Source organism: Molossus molossus, unplaced genomic scaffold, assembly GCF_014108415.1.
Source record: "Molossus molossus isolate mMolMol1 unplaced genomic scaffold, mMolMol1.p scaffold_m16_p_6, whole genome shotgun sequence".
In the NCBI taxonomy this organism is placed as follows: domain Eukaryota; kingdom Metazoa; phylum Chordata; class Mammalia; order Chiroptera; family Molossidae; genus Molossus; species Molossus molossus.
In genome coordinates this window covers 117,797,564-117,816,011 of record NW_023425399.1, presented here as the reverse complement: position 1 = coordinate 117,816,011, position 18,448 = coordinate 117,797,564, and the positions used below count along the sequence as shown (strand labels likewise).

The 18,448-nt window shown below is 64.7% G+C and overlaps 1 protein-coding gene across 2 annotated transcripts in view; it reads right to left on the bottom strand.

Moving 5' to 3' along the window:
* Positions 1 to 18,448, bottom strand: part of NFATC1 (nuclear factor of activated T cells 1) — a 50,607-nt gene that overhangs the window by 20,706 nt on the left and 11,453 nt on the right. For both annotated transcript variants that reach the window (XM_036245038.1, XM_036245039.1), the window contains exons 2-3: positions 16,044 to 17,142; positions 4,948 to 5,107 (exon numbers count right to left, since the gene is read on the bottom strand). In XM_036245038.1, coding sequence (XP_036100931.1) covers positions 4,948 to 5,107; positions 16,044 to 17,142 — 1,259 coding nt within the window. The remainder of the gene's footprint in view (positions 1 to 4,947; positions 5,108 to 16,043; positions 17,143 to 18,448) is intronic.

Genomic DNA, 18,448 nt, shown 5'->3' with positions numbered 1-18,448 from the left:
GCAGAGACAGGTCCCCAGCTGCACCTCCACTGGCCTGGGGCGCCCGTCTGTGGACTAGCGACGCCTGAACTCCGGGAGGGAGGGTTCACTCCGATGCCCCGAGCTTCCTCGAGGCCCACTTCCCGGAGCTTTCTCTGGGGCACGAGGAAACTTCTAGAAACAATGAAAGAACGAGAGGCCACAGGTGTCCAGCTGGTGGGATGGCCCACCGACGACGGAACCAGACCGGACGCTGGGCACGTGCTGAGGGCGGGGTCAGCGTAGGGCCAGGGCGGGAGGCGGGTGACCCTGAGCAGCCAAGCTCGCGTGGTCAGAGGTCAGGCCCCGCGCTCCCGAACCTCCTCCTCCCTGGACAGCCCTGGGCCCTTCGGGAACGAGGCTGTAAATGAGCTGCCAGTTGAGGGCCGTCCTGGAGTTGGCAAGGGACAGAGGAGAGCCTTCGGGAAGCCATACCTGGTGTTTACATTCATGACCCAAAAGATAGTCAGGGTGGGGCCGGCAGAAAGGCCAGGGCAGACACTAAGCCCCGACACTCACAGGGGCTCCCTCGACCCTCCCGTGCCCCCAGATCACACCTGGCCACCCCTGGCTCCCGAGCTGGCTGCCCAAATGCCCACAGGACGGACACCAGCTGCCCCTCCCGACACAGGGGCGGGTCGCGGGCGGTGGTGGGTCCCGCCTCTGAGCTGACACAGCAACGTGCCGTAGGGACAAGGCCCAGGGTCCCCGGCCGAGAGGGGAGACCACGGCCAGCCGCTGGACACTGCGCCCACCGACCCGGGCACAGGCCACGGGCACGCGTGGTCTGCAGCCACGGCCGCTCGGGGTGGAGAGCCGGCTCTGGGGAGGGTCAAGCTCTCAGGCCCCCGCGTCCCCTCGCTGCTGCTCAGCCCTGCAGGCGGGAGGGACACGCCTCATCCCCACAGGAGCCGGTCGCAGCCCTCAGGACGTGGTGGCCACAGGAGGACCTGACCCCGCCTGGACACGGTGGGAGTGTGGAGGGCAGATGCCTGCTGGCTGAGGCTGACCCGTGACAACGCACCCGCACCTCGTGCAGGTCAGCGGCAGGGCCCGTGGTCTGGTTGGGTCAGAACCGCGTGTCAGCTCCACAGTGTGGCTCTGGCTCCGGGGCGGGGCCCCGAGCAGACCTGCAGGCATCTCCGGGTCTCGGATGCCCGGCCCCCAAGTGGGCCCAGGGTTTGCCGTGAAATCATAATTTACTTTAGTAACATCTGTTTTTCTGGTTTTTATGAAAACCCTGGTTTTCCAGGTGAACAATCCTGTCTCGAGCGCAAACGAAATAAAAAGCGGAATGAAGCTCGGGTGAAACAGACATGCCGGGTCGGTGAGGAGCAGGGGTCACGTCCCCAGGATCCAAGCCCCGCGGGGCCCGAGTCTGGCAGCCCGGGAGGGCCCCTCACACGACCGTTCCAGCAGCTGGACTCCGAATGCCAGTTTCAGCCATCAGACGGGCAGCAGTCGCTTCCTGCTGTGTCCGCGCTGTGGCTTCAGCTCTCGACGGTCCGGTAGGACAGGAAGTGCCTGTTGTGGTCTGTGGGGCCTCACGCCGGGACGACCCCCTGGATCGGGGGTCCCGGGTCCCTCAGAGGCTCACCCGGCCCTCAGTCCAACTTCGGTGCCTTCCTTGGCCGGGCAGGGGTACGCTGGTCACTGAGAACGGACCAGCGAATCTACGGTACTGTTCAGGGACCGGCAAGGCCTTTGCTGTTTTGTGTTTCCATGAACATCAATTATTCACTCGCCGGCCTCCTGTGTGATGGGCTAGATGCTATCGGGACGATGTTCTGATGACTCAGTAAACGGAGCTCATCCTTTGACCCCTGGGTCAGAGACCAGCAACATCCCCAGGTGGCTCCTCGAGCCCCCCCAGGGCAGGGACACAGGACGCCCCCGACGGGTTCTCCGGATGCTCACCCCCCCCCCCCCCGTGCTCCCGTGAGCAGAGCTCTGGGGAGGGGACACGTGCAGATGGCAGGGAAGAGGGACGGACGAGCCCCGGACAGAGGCCAGGAGGACGACGGGAGGGGGGACGGCAGGGACTCAGCAGCCCGTCAGCCTCCCGGACGCGCTTTTGGACACGAGACGTCTGATCAGCTGGACGTGCCCGGAGGACAGCGCGTGTTTACCCGGCGAAGACTCCTGGGCTCACTGAGCGACTCTGCGTGATCCGTGGGGACCGCGGTTCTGAACAGAACAGCGACCCGGCTGTGTCCGGGCTGAGGCACTGCAGCCGTGGCCATTTCGGAAGGAGGCGAGGGTGTGGGCCAGGGTCCTGGTGCCAGAGGGCGTGTGGACTGGCGCCCGCACCGAGCCATCGCAGCGACAGCTTTCTGCTTTCGTCTGTCTTGTCATCATGTGCAAATTCTGCGTTTATCCGACTCGTGGTCCCCCAACCAAAAAAGAAAATGACTCCCCAAGTCCCTTTTTTTTAAAATTCTCATCTGAGGACGTTTTTCCATTTATCTTCCGACAGAGGGGGAGGGAGCGGTTGTTTCATTAGAAATGATTTCTGAGGATATGTTTCCAAAATATTTAAACACTGTTTCAAGTTTCGTAGTTTCCTCCAAGGGGTGTCGTGCTCAGGGCTGTCCACACTGTGGGTGGCACCCAGGGCCCAGGACACGGGGGAGATGCGCATCCTCGCTGGGCAGTCCTCGCCGCAGGTGGGGGGCCTTCGCTCCTCCACCACTTCCTCCTCGTTTCTCCCCCTTTTCCTGGCGCTGTGACCGTCTTCCATTCAGCGACCACGCAGCCTCGTTGCACGAAAACTGTGCCGGAGGGGGAGTGCGTGCTTGTCGCCTCGGAGCTCGGCTGGACGGAGGCGTCCACTGGCCTTTCTCCCCGGGAAGGTGGCAACTTAAACGCCACAGCCACAGCGCCGAGCCGAGAGGCCACCCGAGCAGGTTTTAACTGGCACCAGGCACACGGCCACGGATGCCACCGGGCGCCCTGTGTGGGCCGAGTGCCACCTCCCGGAGCCTTCCCGAGGACGCCGACTGCTGGCCCACGGCTACCCGTCTCCGTGTCCTCCTTCCCGTCCGAGCTTTTCATCGATCTCAGCGGAATCAACTATGAACACGCTGCCCTGCGGGCATCACTCCCTGAGGGCCAGGTGGGCGCCCGCCTGAGGTGGGCACTGACTGGGAAGCCGTTGTCCTGCTGCACGGCCTGAGCTCTGGGGCGAGGCCAGCTCACCCCAGTGTGACTGTCAGAGGCTCACATCAGCTGGGGGGGAGGTACTTAGAGCTCATTAGGTGACGTGACCAAGGGGACCCGGGTGCTGCCAACAGCCCTCCTGGAGCGCAGACCCTGTCCCCGGGGGCAGGGTGACAAGTTTGGGGTGGCAGCCGGCACCTCTCCCTGTCATGGTTACCAAGGCGCTCCCTGGACGCCAGCTCTGACCCTAAAACCGCACCCCCGAAGTGCTGTCAGGTGGGGGTGCCAGCAGAGCACCCCCACACGGGCTCAGGATCTCCTGTACGGCCACACCGCTGCCCCTGTGCCCCCTCCTGGGCCGGGACCGTGGGGCCCACCTGGAGCTGCCGGCTCCTTGGTGGTCCGGGGGCCAGAGCACCTCCATTTCTCACAATTCCCCGGTGAGGCAGGTTTGGGGACACTTGGAGAACCACGGTTTCAGAAAGTAAAGATGTCGTCTTTAAAATCAGCCACCGGAAATGTCCAAACCAGAGGCATCCGTGGGCTGGAGTCCACGCTGGGCAGGTCTTGAGTGCGAGGGCTGTGTGTGTGTGTGGTGGGGGGCGCGGAAGGCGGCCACCTGAGGGTCTGGGCCCAGACAGGCGGGGAGAGCGGCCCCAGGACACATGGCGGAGGGCAGAGGCCGAGGGCGGAGGGCCCCCCCGATTTACCCCGTCCGTGAGCTGGCAGGGCTGGGCCTTCCTGAGCAAACTTGGGGCAGAGGCCCACGGGCCGGAGAGCCTGCAGCTGGGGGGAGGGCCGGGCCCCAGGCCCCCTTGGCCCCAGATCGGCAGCACCCGGCCACCCCGGTGCACCCCTTACAGTTGCCTCTTGACGGGGCTCTGACCACTGACTTTGACACTCCCTGCCCACCATCAGTCTGTCCTCAGTGGGGCGTCCACATAGGAGGTGCTGTCCATCCTCCGGCCGTGTGGGCGGCGCCCCCACGGGAAGCTAGCTCGGCGGGTCACAGCGCCAAGCGGCTGGACGCAAACCCACGGCAAGGCTGTTGGGGGCAGAGTCCTCCTCCAACCTCCTCGGCGGAACTTTCTGGAGAAGCACCTGACGGCCCCTGTCCCTGGTCTGCGAACCCTCTGTCCGCACGTGTCAGAGACAAGGTCCTCAAGATGAAGCTATTTGTTTCAAGGTTCCATTAACTCTGTTTTCTGTTCTAGGGCACAGGGTCACGTCTGAGACGAGGCACAGAAGACACCCCAGCCCACCGGCCGAGGTGGGTGCCCGGGCGGCTCCTTCTCTCCCATCTTTTCTGAGCCGAGGACGGCTGCTCAGGGGGACACAGGGCTGGATGGACAGTGTCCACGTAGACAAACAGCACTCAGCACCCCGTTACCAACGACAAGCCTCGGCCCGTCCCCCCTCCCCCCCCCCCGGAACAGACATCCGTTGGCCGTGTCATCTGTTCGGCCCTCCCAACCGGCCCGGCCGCAGGGACTGTCCTGGGGCCCCGGCCTCCGGACACGGCTGCTTCCCCAGAGCAGAGTCTCAGGCAGAGTAGTTCCCACCTTAACACGCGTCCTAGGTCCAGTGACCGCAGCGACCAACACGCTGCAGGAAGGCTGACCCAGTGTCCCCCCAGCCCCTGAACACACAGGGAGAAAGCCAGGCCTCGGGATGGGCATCGAGTGCAAAGCTGAGCTGGTTGGGAGAGAGCCGCTAGCCATCGACACGACGCTGCCCACGGACTCGAGCAGCACGAGGAGCTCACGGTACCTGCACGCTGGGGTGTCCCCCCGCCGACGCCTTCACGGCACCCCGGCTGCCCTCCGTCTCGTAGTGGGCTCTGTGGTGGGACTTGGGCTGCACCTCGATCCGCAGCTCGTAGGGCCCCGAGTGCGACGGCAGCTGCCAGTCAAGGGCGGGCAGGGAGGGGCTGGAAGAGAAAGCGGAGGTTAGCTGCCCGGCTTCGAGGCGCCGCTGGCCTCCCCCCACCGTCTCACAACCAAACTTCCCGACAGTGAGGTCACCGTCCCGACCCAGGTGACCTATGTGACCGCGGCACGTGGCCAAGGCCAGCAGGTCCTTGCAACAAGGCTCCTGAGTGAGGTGGAAGTGTCCACGCAGGCCCGTCTGAGTGACCTGTTCCCGAGGACAGGCTCCAGACCCATCGACTCTTTTCGGTCACGGAGGGTCGTCCTGGTCTGAGACCCCGAAGGCCTCTCCCCGCCAGTTGGGACACACGGGCCCCGAGGACACCGCGTGCCTGTAGCCACCCCAGCCCCGCCCCCGAACACCAACCCCGGGCTGATGCGTGAGGAACCTGCCGTAGGCGCCTCACTGTGGAGCCTCGGGCTAGTCTGCGCGTGTTTGTCACTTGAAGTGACTCAGAAGTGACCCCATGACTCCTGGCACTACAGGGGCATGTGACCAGTGTCCTCGGAGCCCAGGGCCCTGGACGGGCGTGCGAGCCCCGCTCTCCAGAGGGACAGGCTCTGGGAGGGGAGGACTCAGACCAGGTCTGCGGCCCCAGAGGTCCTGCTGCGGAGCACTTCAGGGTCCTGACGAGCGGTGACTGTTTACAGTGGGTCCCCCACACCAGTGCCACCAAGACCCAAGGCAGCACCTCCGCTCAGAACACCAGTGCGCCCTGTCTGCTGTGTCATCGGGTCTGAGCGGCGGGCCTGGGTAACGAGACTACTGTCCGTTACTATAAACAGAAAAAGAGAAAAAAAGTGAGTTCCTCCTGACTCTCAGAAAGTTAAAAAAAAAAGCGTGGGAGACAGTGGGGGCGGGATGGACGGAGGAGGGAGGCTCAGTCCCTCACACGGGGTAAAGGCCGACACTTGGACAGCGCAGGGCAAATCTGTGTAAATAGTTGCTCTTGAACCGCTCAGAGCGAGCAACACTGTGCACAGTGTGAAGTCAGAACGTCTACAAGATAAACATTGTAACAGGATTACAGTGATTGTTTCTGCTTGCGAGTGTTCAGCAGGAACTGGGCAGCTCCAGAGAGAGTGTGTGTCTCTGATTCAGAGAAAAGACCTCCGTCTGGCAAAAAGCACCCGGACAGCGTCCCTGCCGAAGCCGGTGACGGGCGGCCACCCTCCCGCCAGCAGCCCCTGTGCTGAGCTCTGCCCGCCGGGGCACAGGCCTCAGCCCGCGCTCTGCTGCTCGACATGACAGGGCCGTGTTCCAGCTCACCTTTGGCTTCACTGGAGCTTTGACAAGTCGGAGCGGCAATGAGGCCTGTGAGCCCACCTGTCGCACACACGAGAAGCCGTGAGGATGTCTCACACCCACACGCACACGCATCTCCAGTCTGCACGACGGGGTGCACTCCTAAGTGCTTTCACATAAAAGGGGACCCAGCGCGACAACATGAAACCCGTCATCTGAGATGCCAGCTTTTTAAAATGCAGAGATGACGTTTTGAGCTTTTCGGTTGCCGTCAGAAGAGGCTGGATCACAGCCACGTGGAGAACTCGTTAGCGCTCGGTCGCCAGGCTCCCTGGCTCCCAGCTCATGGCCTTGAGGACCCGAGACCAGGGCGTCCACCAGGGTCCCGGTGGCCTCTCGGGCGGCTTCCTCGGACAGAGTCACAGCCCCGTGGAAGAGTGTGAACAGTGGACGCTGGAGACACACCTCCAGATGCCCCCCGCCAGGTGCTCACCCCTCAGGGACAGGTCACCTCTGCAGACGCCCGGGGGGCCAGAGTGCGGTGACCGTGACCAATACCGTCCACCAGAGAGGCCTCCGAGCGGCATCATGCCCCAGGCCTGTGACAGTCAAACCACCCCACGCGTGAACAAGGCCGTAGTGAACGTTCCCACGGCACCAGCAGGAGCACTGGGCACCTCGAGTCCACGAGTCCTGACAGCTCATCCTGCACGTGACCACAGGCAGCGCCGTCTCCCCCCCTCACCCCACGGGGGCCTGCGTCCGGAACGGTGGTCACTGCCCCGAGCAGAGTCCACTGCGGCTAACGGTGCTCCCGGCTCCCGGTTGTCAAGTCCCTTGTGAGTGAAACCTAGTGATCGCGTGAACAGTGGGACGTGGCCTGGTGAGTGCCACGTGGGTGGCCTTGTAACCCACAGCAGGAGCCACACACGCGGGGACATGCTTGGGGACGGTCCCCGGCCATGAAGGCCGAGCCCGCAGACACCGAGGCTGCGGAGCCAGAGAAAGCGTCCTCCAGACCCGCGCCGGAGCTTCGAGAGAAGGGCGCCTTCCGCCGAGTCCTTGCTAAGTTCCTGCCCGCGAACCGGGGCGGAGAGTAACAGCCTCGCCCGGCTGCTGGGGGGATCGGGTCTTAGCGAAGCTGGGCAGGGCCCGTCCTCCGCGCCACACGCACGCGGGACCCACGTCAGGCCTGACTGTTGACCGTGTCATGACGGGGACTCTGGCTGCAGGGGACACAGACCTCTCTGCCACTTTCTGTGAACCCGGAATTCTTGCAAAACAAGGTTTGAAAGTGCCTGTCGCTGGGCCTGCTGCCTGGGAACCACACACGCCCACCGATGCTGCCGTCGCCCCCGGAGAGGCCAGGAAGCCCCACAATGCCCGGTGCCCGCCCGGGGCTGCTGTCACTGACCCCTCGGGAGCGTCGGGGGGCGCCAGGGGAAGGTGGCCCCACGGCCGCCCCGGCCTCTGCTCACCAGCAGCGTGGGCGCCCTGTCTGCCCCCTTCACGGGGGACGCCTCAGGCGATAGCACGAGGGGAGAGAGTCCTCCGCTCCCCGGCGTCTCTGTGTGTGTGGGCGAGGCCTCCCCAGGTGGAAAAAGATGCCAGGCACTCCCTGTTTGAGTCACCCTGCTCTCGGGGCTGCTGTGACCACGGTTTCCCATGAGAAAAACCTTTCATTTTTTATTGAGCTTCTGTGTTTCCTTCACACACAAAAGGCGTGAAAGGGTTTTTAAAACACTGTTTGCAGCAGCAAGACCACCTACACACTGATCCGAGGTCGGGTGTAGCGGGCGTTCCTCCGCCCGCGGCTACGACCTGGGGCCACGCTGTTTGGCCCAGCGCCCGGGCGCCTGAGGACTGAGCTGTGCGGACCCCAGAGGCAGGCTCCCCCCCGCAGCCCACTGGCTGCCTGGGAGCCCCGGCCTCCTGCACCGCGAAGGTGTCATGGGCAGCACCAGCCGGGGCTCTGGCATCAAGCCCTGCTGGGCTCCCAGGACCCCTCTCGGATCAGACCCCGAGCGGACCTCCATGGTCCCCGCAGACAAAGCTCAGATCCCCGTCCTGAGATGCCCCTGCGCTCCCACCAGCACGGGGCCCCGAAGCTCAGACGCACCATGACCCACAAGGAGAAAGACAGACCTGCAGGTTCACCCCAGATTTAAAACCCAGGTGACCTGGATGTCACCTCACTGCTGACCGTGATGCTTCCGGCTCACAAGCTGTCCACCTCTCCGGGACCCTCCACACTAGCGGTGACCCCACCGTCCCCGTGAGATCCCAGGACTGTGAGGGGCAGAGTGAGCACAGGCCAGACCTTCAAACCAAGCCCCTCGATTTAAAACTGAAAGCCCCCTTCGGGCCACTCGTAGGGACCCCGGGGAGAGACGCAGGTGCCCGTCTGCCGAAGGCACTCGCCACCTTGCCAACCACAAAGCCAGTGACTCCCTGAGCCCCAGTGACTCCCCGAGTCCAGCCCCAATTTGAGCAGAGCACAGGAATCGGGACAGACGAGCATCCCGGTGACCTGCAGGATCGGGGGAGCGTCGGGCATCTCTCCAGAGGAGCATGGGGTGCAGGGCTGAGGGAGCACAGTGACCGTGAGGGAGGGAACCGGGGGGCGGGGGGCGGTGCGCTCCCTCGACCACACGGGGGGGTTACTTTAAGTTGCTTGTTAGTATCTAATATGATAGCTGATGGGTCACGATTCTAAAAAGGAGACCTGACCACTGACTATTTAGAGAAAAGGGTGCGGATGTCTGGCGTGCGGCACCCTGACTGGGGTGGGGGATGAGACCAGCCAAACCCGTCAGTGTGTCGCTGATATTTGGGGACCCACATGCTCAACACCCTTCCAGAGCCGCTCACCCTGGAAGGGCTGTGTCACCCGACATTCACAGTCACCTGTCACCCCACCTCCGAGCAAAGGGAGGAGTCTCGGGATCACCTGTGGGTAAGCGGTTCTCCTACGCGGTAGAAATCCAGGGGTGGGACCTTCTGAACGTGTGGGTCAAGGCCTCTCCCCTTGAGTTTTCTAAGAGTCAGAGCCACGTGCCCTCCTCACTCAGAAGGAACCGAGAAGCTGCTTCCTGACACCAGCAACTCTGGACCTGGCAGGACTCGAATCCACCGCAGGGGAGAATCAGCCTGAGAGCGGTGTCGGCCTCGTTCCCTCAGGGCAGCGGCCGAGGCCCCGCACTGCTCCTAGGATTTTCTCTCTGATTTTAAAAAGGCACCAGCACAGCTGCCGTCCACTGAGGCAGGTCTCTGGGTCCCCCAAGGTGGCTGTGGGCAGAGCTGCACCCGGGGCCCCGGCTCAGCCCCCCTCTGACCGGCTGGGCGGGGCTCTCAACCGAAAGGAGACACATCTAACAGCCCTGGACACACCCTACGCGGGGGGGGGGGTCCCAGGGACAGAATCCGGGGAGCTCACGGCTCACCTGCTGGGGTTCCTCGTGCCCTGAGACTGAGGGGCTGACTCACCCCGGCTCCTCCTCACCTGTCCTGACCCCAGACCACACTGCTCAGCATTTAAGCTCAAGGAGCTGAGCAGCCAAGGCGCAGGGAAGGGCCCGTCCGTCCATCGGAGGGAGGGTGGGTGAGGGTCCCCAGGGCAGCGGTCTGGATGGTCCCCTTCTGCACTGACCCTTCTGGGACGGGGCAGGCGCCCGCACACCTGAGATGTGTTTCAGGCCCTGGGCTCCTCAGACACCCCAGAGCCTGATGAACCCGTCACCATGGCAACAGAGGTTCAGGACAAGCCACACCTGCCGCAGACGCTACGCAGGCCCAACGCCAGGGCCGCCTGTGAGTGCGGACGCACGAATGACCACGCAACAGGCCAGCTGCAGGGACGCGGACCCACGGTGACGCGGGACCGTCACCAGCTCGCTCCAGCCTCAGCCTGGGTCTGCTCAGGTCCAGCAGGAGCCCACAGAGGACCCCAGGGTCCACGGAGCTCTGGCCTTTCTGTCTCAAACGCAGCGCCCAGAGCAGACCCCGGTGGCTCAGGACGTGAAACGCAGCTGTGCTCAGACCCTCAGTGGGTGAGCAGGTGGGGTCCCTGCTCCCAGGGTGTTGGCCTGGCTTCCCGGCCCGAAGTCCCCCAGAGGCCCCTCCTGCTCACCCCGACCCAGGGCTGGAGGCCATTGGCTTCTCTTCCTTTATTTTGGGTCCAGACATTGGCAGGTGCCTCCGTTTCCCCACCTGTAAAATCAGACCTGTCCACTCACACTGCCTCCCACGGCCACAAGCTCCTCCAGTCCGTGGCCAGAGAGGAGCACGCGAGTGGCTCAGGCCACGGCCGTCGTCCCGAACACCCCGCAGAGCCCTGGGCTCAGGTGAGACGGCGTCAGCTCAGGGAGCCCGAACCGCAGCCGCCGGGCTCACCGGGGGGAAGTGACTTCTGGGGGGAAGCAGGCGTGTCCACGGGGCACAGGGCCTTCCAGGGTAGACCATGCCACGTGCCATCAGTGCCCAGGATGTGTCTGCAGCGGCCTGTGCACCAAGGAGAGACTGAGCCTTCGGCAACGTGGTTGGAGCAATGAGACAGCCACACACCCCGAAACCCGAACGCTGCCCCGGCCACTGCCTCTCAACCCGAGCGCGGGACCACGTCCCCGGGACCACGGGCCCTTCGCACAGACCCGAGTGCTCCTCCCTGCGGCGGGGCTAGAGTCTGCAGAGACAAGTCTGCAGGTGCCTAGGGGCTCGGACGCCCAGACACCCGAGTCCTCGTGGCGCTAGGCCTGCCCCGTTCTCGGCCGTGGCCACGGGCCTGCCCCCCCCAGGAAGGGGGCTCAGGAGCACAGAGCAGCCTGGGTTTGACGGGAACGCTCGCTTCCTTACTGGAGGCCGGCTTGGACCTGGGTCAGCCTGGCTTCCGGAAGGCAGGTTAGAAATAAACCCCGTTGTGACATTTTTATATAAAAACCTTCCGCTCAGGAGCCCGAGAACACCAGCAATTAGTCCCATCGACTGCACGGAAGGTCGAGTTTGAACGGGACACAACTGCCGTCTCCCGATTAAATTTTAATCTCCCGGGCAGGACGCTATCGGGTTTCCCGCGGCCGCCAGCCCCGTCCGCGCAGGGCTCGCTGCGGCCTGGACGGGGCTCCGGGGAAGAGGTTCCTGCAGAAACCAGCTCTGCTCTGTCTGTGGGCCTGACAACGTCCTCACTGGGCAGCCTGGGAGATGTCGAGACGGGACACCCGCGGTCGGCCGGCCGGGATGTGAGCCCCGGGCACGCACTTGTGGCCGTGGGCAAGGCAGGCCGGGCACTGGCCAGCCTCACGGCTGTGACTCGCTTGGCCTTTGGATTCCTCTATGAAACTAGGCGACTTTTCAGCTCTCGATGGCTTAACTTAAAAATCTGAGTAGAGCCCTGGCCGGTTTGGCTCGGCGGTCGGAGCACCGGACCGAAGAGTCGCAGGTTCGAATCCGATCAAGGGCGTGTACCTCAGCCGTGGTTTGGTCCCCAGCCCTGGTCAGGGTCACGCGGGAAGCAACCAGTCGATGTTTGTCTCTCTCTCGCTCTCTGTCTCTCTCACTCTATCTGAAGATAATTGGAAAAATATCCCCGGGTGAGGATTAAAAGAACATCTGAGGGTAAAGCCACAAAGACACATCACTGTATCCGGGACACGGAAGCACCCAGCTCCTCTTCCTCCTCACGACCGACACTCACAGAACCCATCAGGGAGGGAGATGGGGCCCACGTCCGCACACACCTGGGGGAGGGGTGCAGCGAGGCAGCCTCCTCTCCACCCCCCAGCCGCTCACGCACAGTCTCAGGGGGCACAGTCCCAGGGGGCACCTCAGGGGACGCTCTCGGGTTAGCAGTCGGGCGGCAAGCACCAAGTGTCAGTTGCGACCTCCGTGGGGCCAGAAGAAACTACCGGAGGGTGAGGTTTGGACCCGGGAGCCGTTCAAAGCCGCACAGGTAAGAGCCCAGAGCCGGTCTGAGCTCCGCCCGGACCGCGCGCTCCACAGGACTGGACATACTCGTCCCCGCGTCCCGGACAACGGCACCAGCCCCTGGCTCCTCCACCGAGCCCCGAGCTCACGCTCTGGGAAGGGCTGCGGCTGAGGTGAGTCTCTGGGCCTCACGGGGACCTCGAAACCCAGCTGGTGTCCTGGTGGCCGGGACCCAGCGAGGGCAGCCCTGGGCCAGGCCGCCCAGGTGCCAGTGCCCGCTGAAGTGGGGGCCTGAGCAGCGGCCCTGACTCTGAGCCCTGCCCGGTCAGGACTGGGGTGGCCGACTGTCCCTCAGCCTCGCTCGTAAGGAGCAGGTGGCAGCTCCTTCCGCGGGGTCAAGAAGAGAAAACCCACACGTGACGTCCAGCTGTCCTGGGGGGGCTGGCCTGGCACTGACCACGGGGGGTGCGCATGGCCCGGCCAGGCCCCGCGCAGAGCAGACTCCATGGAACGGGCCGCGCGCTGGGTGGGTGCCCCCTCCGGGCCAGTGAACCTCACTCTAGCCTCAGCGTGTGCCGCCGCAGTGAGCACCTGACCTTCCCGCCCACTGGGGTACGGGGAAACATCCGGACCCCCGTCCGTGCGTCGGGCCAGCGTCTCATCAGGCTTTGGAAGCAGACACTTCCGCCCGGCACAGACGTGACGAATGTGACTACAATCGTCCTCACGGCCCGAGCCCAAAAGATGAGACCTGAAACACGGACCTGGACTTGGGGCCCCGGCCACCGAACCCGTCGGCTCCGAGCGACACCGTTCACTGAGCTGATCTCGCCCCTTAGGAACCTCCGGCACTGCGGGCACTCGAGCCGAGACCGCCGAGGGGCACGGTGGGAACCCGACGGGACGGGACAGCGCTCTGCGGCGCGAGGCTGGAATTCCCGTGACCCGGGTCTAGAAGAAACCACAGGTCTCACGCAGAGACGACCGGGCACCGGTGCTGCCCAGGACCCGTGACCCTCACCGCGCGTCTCACGGGTGAACGAGGACGTCGAGCAGACTCCGCGAGGTTAAGGCGACACCTGCTACGGCTCCGTCTGCAAACTACCGTCCAGAGGTGACCAAGCGCAGGCGAGAGCCTCCACACAGGCACCGAGGCCCACGCCATGGGCGCCACCGCCCGGTAACAAGGTGGTCTGGGACCTGCCGCCAGCAGCACCGTCACCGCAGAGAGCGGGGGGCCGTCCCCTTCCGAAGGGGCTCGGGGCCTGAGCTGGACACCGACACGGCTCTCACAGGTCACCTGTGCTCTTGTGCCCCCCCGAGCTCTGAGAACAGGGCGTCATTCCGTCCAACTCAAAGCCTCCGTCCAGAACTGAATCCCGCCTCCCACCGCAGCAAGACGGCGGCATCGTCTTCCCCACAGGTCTGCCAGGGGCTCGCGCCATTAACACCGGGCGGAGGGAGCCGGGCACAGAGGCCCGAGCACAGGGAGGGTGGCGGGTTCTCCGCCCGGACCCCACATCCCCGCGGTGGAGGCAGCTGCGCGATGGACCCGCTGACGACCCGGCACTGGCCGCACCTTCTCGGGAAGGAAGTCTGGTCGCCCTCTCCCGCAGGCAAACGACCTCGCTCTGGCTGCCCCGGGCCCCGGCTGGCCGGTCACACGGGAAGGCAGGGCCGGGACCAGGAAACACATTGGCCGTGGGACCAGCCCGGTGGGAAAGGTCGACCTCACCCAGGGTGGCAGTGTGGAGCCTCCCGTGGCTGTTTGGTCGACTCACAGGAATGTGAGCGACGTCACGGACTCGGGCTGCGGTCACGAGACAAAGAGCCGCCGGGGGGCCACAGATGCTAACGTCCCGGCAAAGACAAAGGGGCGGCTTTCTGACCACAAACTAAATGCAGGCCGGCCGCTGGCCAGAGACACCGGCGCCTCGGAAGGAGAGGCAGCCTGCCCTTGACAGTGGGGTTCGGGTGGGTGTTCCAGGCTGAACCACGTCCCCAAGACCCAGGTGGAAGTCTCGGTCCCCGGGCCTCAGCAGGTGGCTGTCTGTGGACTTGGGGCCTTTGCAGTGACGAAGTAAACGTGCCGTCCTTGGGGAGCCCGCCCAGAAGGTCCACGTCTTTGTGGGAGGGAGAAAGCCAGACACGGAAGGGAGACAAAGAGACGGTGGGTGACAAGTGTCTGCACGTCCGGGAGAGGCCCGGAGGGAGCCGGCCCGGCCCGGCCTGGCATTTCGTCAGAGCCGCCCCACAGACTAACGCGGGGTTCCCTGCACTGTCTCGTGGTCTTAAAAACCCCTGTGCTACAGTTACGTTCACGCGTAGTTACAGCGACAGATGATGCTGCTGCTCAGTCCTTGACACCCGGCGTGGAGCGAGCCCCCGCGCTGTGACCTTCGCGGTCCAGGAAACACAGAAGGTCACACACGATGACATGTGGGGACTCCGGACAGGAGGCGCTGGGTTCCTGAATGTCCCTATTCTCATCTCCAGGAAAACTGCGGAGACAGTGTCTCAGGCGCAACCCGTCTTACGTGTTTAAAAATGCCTCCAGTGGGCTACGTTCCCACATTAATGAATGAATCCCAGGTTCCGAGATACATGTTTGATGATCCCTTCGAAAACATCCACTCCTTAGACTTTGCAGCATTGAGAGCAGACCCTGGGGTAAAAGTGGGGACCCACCTAGGACACGTCGAGAGAAACCAGTGCTCGTTTCTTTCTCTGAATTTTAACCGGCTCCCAACTGTCCCCGTCTGATTGCATTGAAACTGTCAAGTCTCTGCCACGGACACGGAGGAGGTGGAGGCGCAGCTGGGTCGCGGGTGCCGGGACTCGGGTACGAACGAGCAGCACTAAGCCCCCGACCCCGCCGTGGGAAGGAGGGGTCTGGGCAGAGCAGGGCTCTGGCAGCAACAGGCCCAAGCGTGCGCCTCGTCCCGTGACCCTGTCCCTCAGCTCCACAGCCCCTCCAGCAGCACACGGGGCTCACGGCCCCGAGAACCTCACGCAGGTCGCGGGGCCTCTTCCCGGAGGCGGCCGCAGCCGTGTCAGCCGGCGCCACGCACGGGAGCCCCTGTGGACGCTTCCACGCCCCATCACCGCCCTGCGGGGAGAGCAGGCTGCGGGGTGTTAGTGGCCCACCTGTTGGGAAAGCTGTTTAGTTAAAAATAAAAACGCCAGGCTGAGTAAGCGGCCCCAGCGGCCCCACACGCCGTGCGAAAGAAAAACCAACAACCTGCGACGCGGAGCTGGGAATCTGCCTGAGCTGTCACTAGGCTGCGGGGACCGCGGTCTCGGGGGAGGGGCCCTGCTGTTCTGCACGCGGCGTGGGCGCGGGGGGAGCGGGCTGCCACCGGGGTCGCGGAGCCGAGGCCCATCTGCACCCAGGCGCTGGCAGGACTCAGGTGGGACTGGGAAGTGGGTGCAGGAGGCGAGAACAAACAGGACAGGGACCGGCCGGTTTCACAAAACCCAGAGCGCGGGCCAGGCGCTCGGCACCCCGCCCCAGCCCCTCGGGATGAGGCCTTTGCAGGGCGTTAAAGAGGTGCGTGAGGGGCGCCTAGAGGCCGGGCCGCACCCACTACGCCCGTGTCCTTGTGAGGACGACTGGGACACAGAGCCGCAGCGAGAGACCGTGTGACACGGAGGGCGGAGCTGGGTGCCGCGAGGAAGGGGAGAAACCGATCCCCGGGGCTGGGGAGGAGGCTCTGGCTCAGGGCCCAGAGGGTCCCGCACGCAGACCTCCAGGGGCCCTCCCACCCGCTCACCTGGCGTAGGAGGTGGGGGACCTGGGCCGGGCCCAGGGGTACGGGTGCTGCGGCACCGACAGGTACTGGTCGCAGAAGGTGCCCTTCCGGATGTGCTGGAACGGGGGGAACTCCTCGGGCGGGAAATCCGACGAGGGCGGCGTGGTCCCCAGGTCCTCGCCGGCCGGCTCCACCTTGAGCGCCACCGAGGGGGAGTGGTCCAGGGCGGTCTTGCGGGCCTTGATGGGGACGCCCTCGCCCAGGTCCAGGCTGCTGTCGGTGCTCAGCGCGTTGATGGCGGCGACGATGGCTGAGCTGGTGTACTGCGTGGTGTTCCCCAGCCAGGTGTCGTCCGTGACGCTGACCCGCGGCGAGCTGTGCGGGGACAGTGTGGGCGAGTGGTGCGGCGAGCAGGACAGCTGCCGGCCGTTGAGGCCGTACTTCCTCTTGTTGTTGGGGGACGAGGGTCTGGAGGTGCGCGCCCCCAGCCAGCTCTCCTCGGTGATGCTCGTGCGGGGTGAGGTGGAGGGCGAGTGTCTCGGGGAGCCCAGCAGGCTGCAGGCCCCCAGGCCGCGGGGGAAGCCCTCCTCGGGGTCCGTGGTCTTGGGGGACACGCAGGGGGACTGCCAAGGGGACGTCTGTGGGGACGCACACGGGTATGAGTAGCTGGACTCGTAGGACGAGGCCTCGGAGTTGCAGCTGCGAGAGGACAGGCTGCTGGCCGGGCTCAGGCAGGAGGGGTCCCGGTAGGCCTCCAGGCTGGGCAGGTGCAGGGTGGCCGTGGACGGGGGCCGCGCGGAGCTGGGGAGCACGTCCTCCACCTCCACGTCGTGGAAGAACTGGCTGCTGTGGTGGTGCAGCCCCAGGTACGACGTGATCTCGATGCGGGGGCTCTCCAGGGTCTGGGCGCCGTTGGGCCTGCCGTGGCCGGAGGACACAAAGTAGCCCGAGGGCCCGCCGTCCACCGCGGCTCCGTACCCCGAGGGGTGGCCGGCTGGCGCCACGGCGGAGATGCCGGGGGCCGAGGCCTGCATGTCGTGGCAGGGGGCCGGCAGCGAGGGGTGTGCCGTGGGCAGGGGCAGACCGGGGCTGAGGTTGGTGGACACATAGCTGTAATGCTCTGGAAGGAAAAGGAGAGACAGCGTGAGGCCGGGCAGCAGACGTGCAAACCCACAGCCCAGGGAGCCCAGCTCAGGCCTCACGCCCGCGGGGGGCGGTGCTCACGGCCTCCCCAGGGCTCAGGGCGACGGCCCAACCCCTCCCAGCAACAAGCTCCTGGGACCCTCCCGCCCCCCCCCCCCCGGCTGCCCTCCGCCCCCATCCTCCTCCGGAGCAGCCCCAATGCCCCTGCTTCCCTCTGCTCTGCTCAAGGTGCCTCCCTGACCCGTCCAGTGACCCTGCCTCTTGTGCTCACACATCACCACCTGCGCTTCGTCCTTCCCCAGCGGAAACTGGGTGCCCCGCCCGGCGCAGGAGCCGAGGTTCCCTGCCTTCAGAGCCGGGACCCAGCCAGCGCATCGAGGTGACTGGGTGGGTGGAGAGTTGGATGCAGATGGGTAGGGGGTGGGTGAGTGGGTGGATTAACTGGTGAGTGGGCAGAATGAGCAGGTGGGTGGAGGGAGAAAGGGGTGGGGGATGGGGGATGGGGTGAGGGATGAGGTGGGGGAGGGGGGAGGGATAGGGATGAGTGGGTGGGGTGGGGGATGGGGTGGGTGGGGGATGGGGATGAGTGGGTGGGGTGGGGATGGGGGATGGGGTGAGGGATGGGGTGGGGGAGGGGACGAATGGTGGGTGAGAGGATGGTTTAGATACAGGGACCAGTGCATGTAAAGAGTTTAACGCACTAATCACTGCTGAGACGCTCTGAGCACCAGCTGTGAACACACCCCGGGGCTGGATGGGAGCAGGTCCTGGGGTATCTCCCACCAGAGCGGTGACGGTGGCTCACGACCTGGAAAATGCCCCTTTGATAAAAACACAGCAGGCGACTGGTGACCGCCAGACTGAGGAATCAGTACGTGCTAATTATAACCTCAGTAAGACGTAATAAAAAGCAATTACTAGTGTAATTAGTAATTTTTATCCGGCCAGGACTCGACGGCAGTTCGACAAGACGGAACATCCCGGTTCTGCGCTCGTGCGCACAGCGGACATCCAGGTCGCTAAATAATGGAAGCGCACACGGAAACTCGACCCCGGCCCCTGAGCGATGGCCGAGGGCATCTGTGTGAGACGCGCCTGTCCTGTGCGACACGCCACGGTGAATGCCACACCCCGGCCCTCACTACCAGAGACGGGCGCAGACCCCACACGGGGGGGGCCCCCTTCCACTGTGACTTGTCCAGGTGCAGCCACCAGGCCCCTCGGTGGTGATCCAGTCTTTTGTAATCTGTGTGATCGGGAGGCTCTTGCTTTGATGGAGCTAA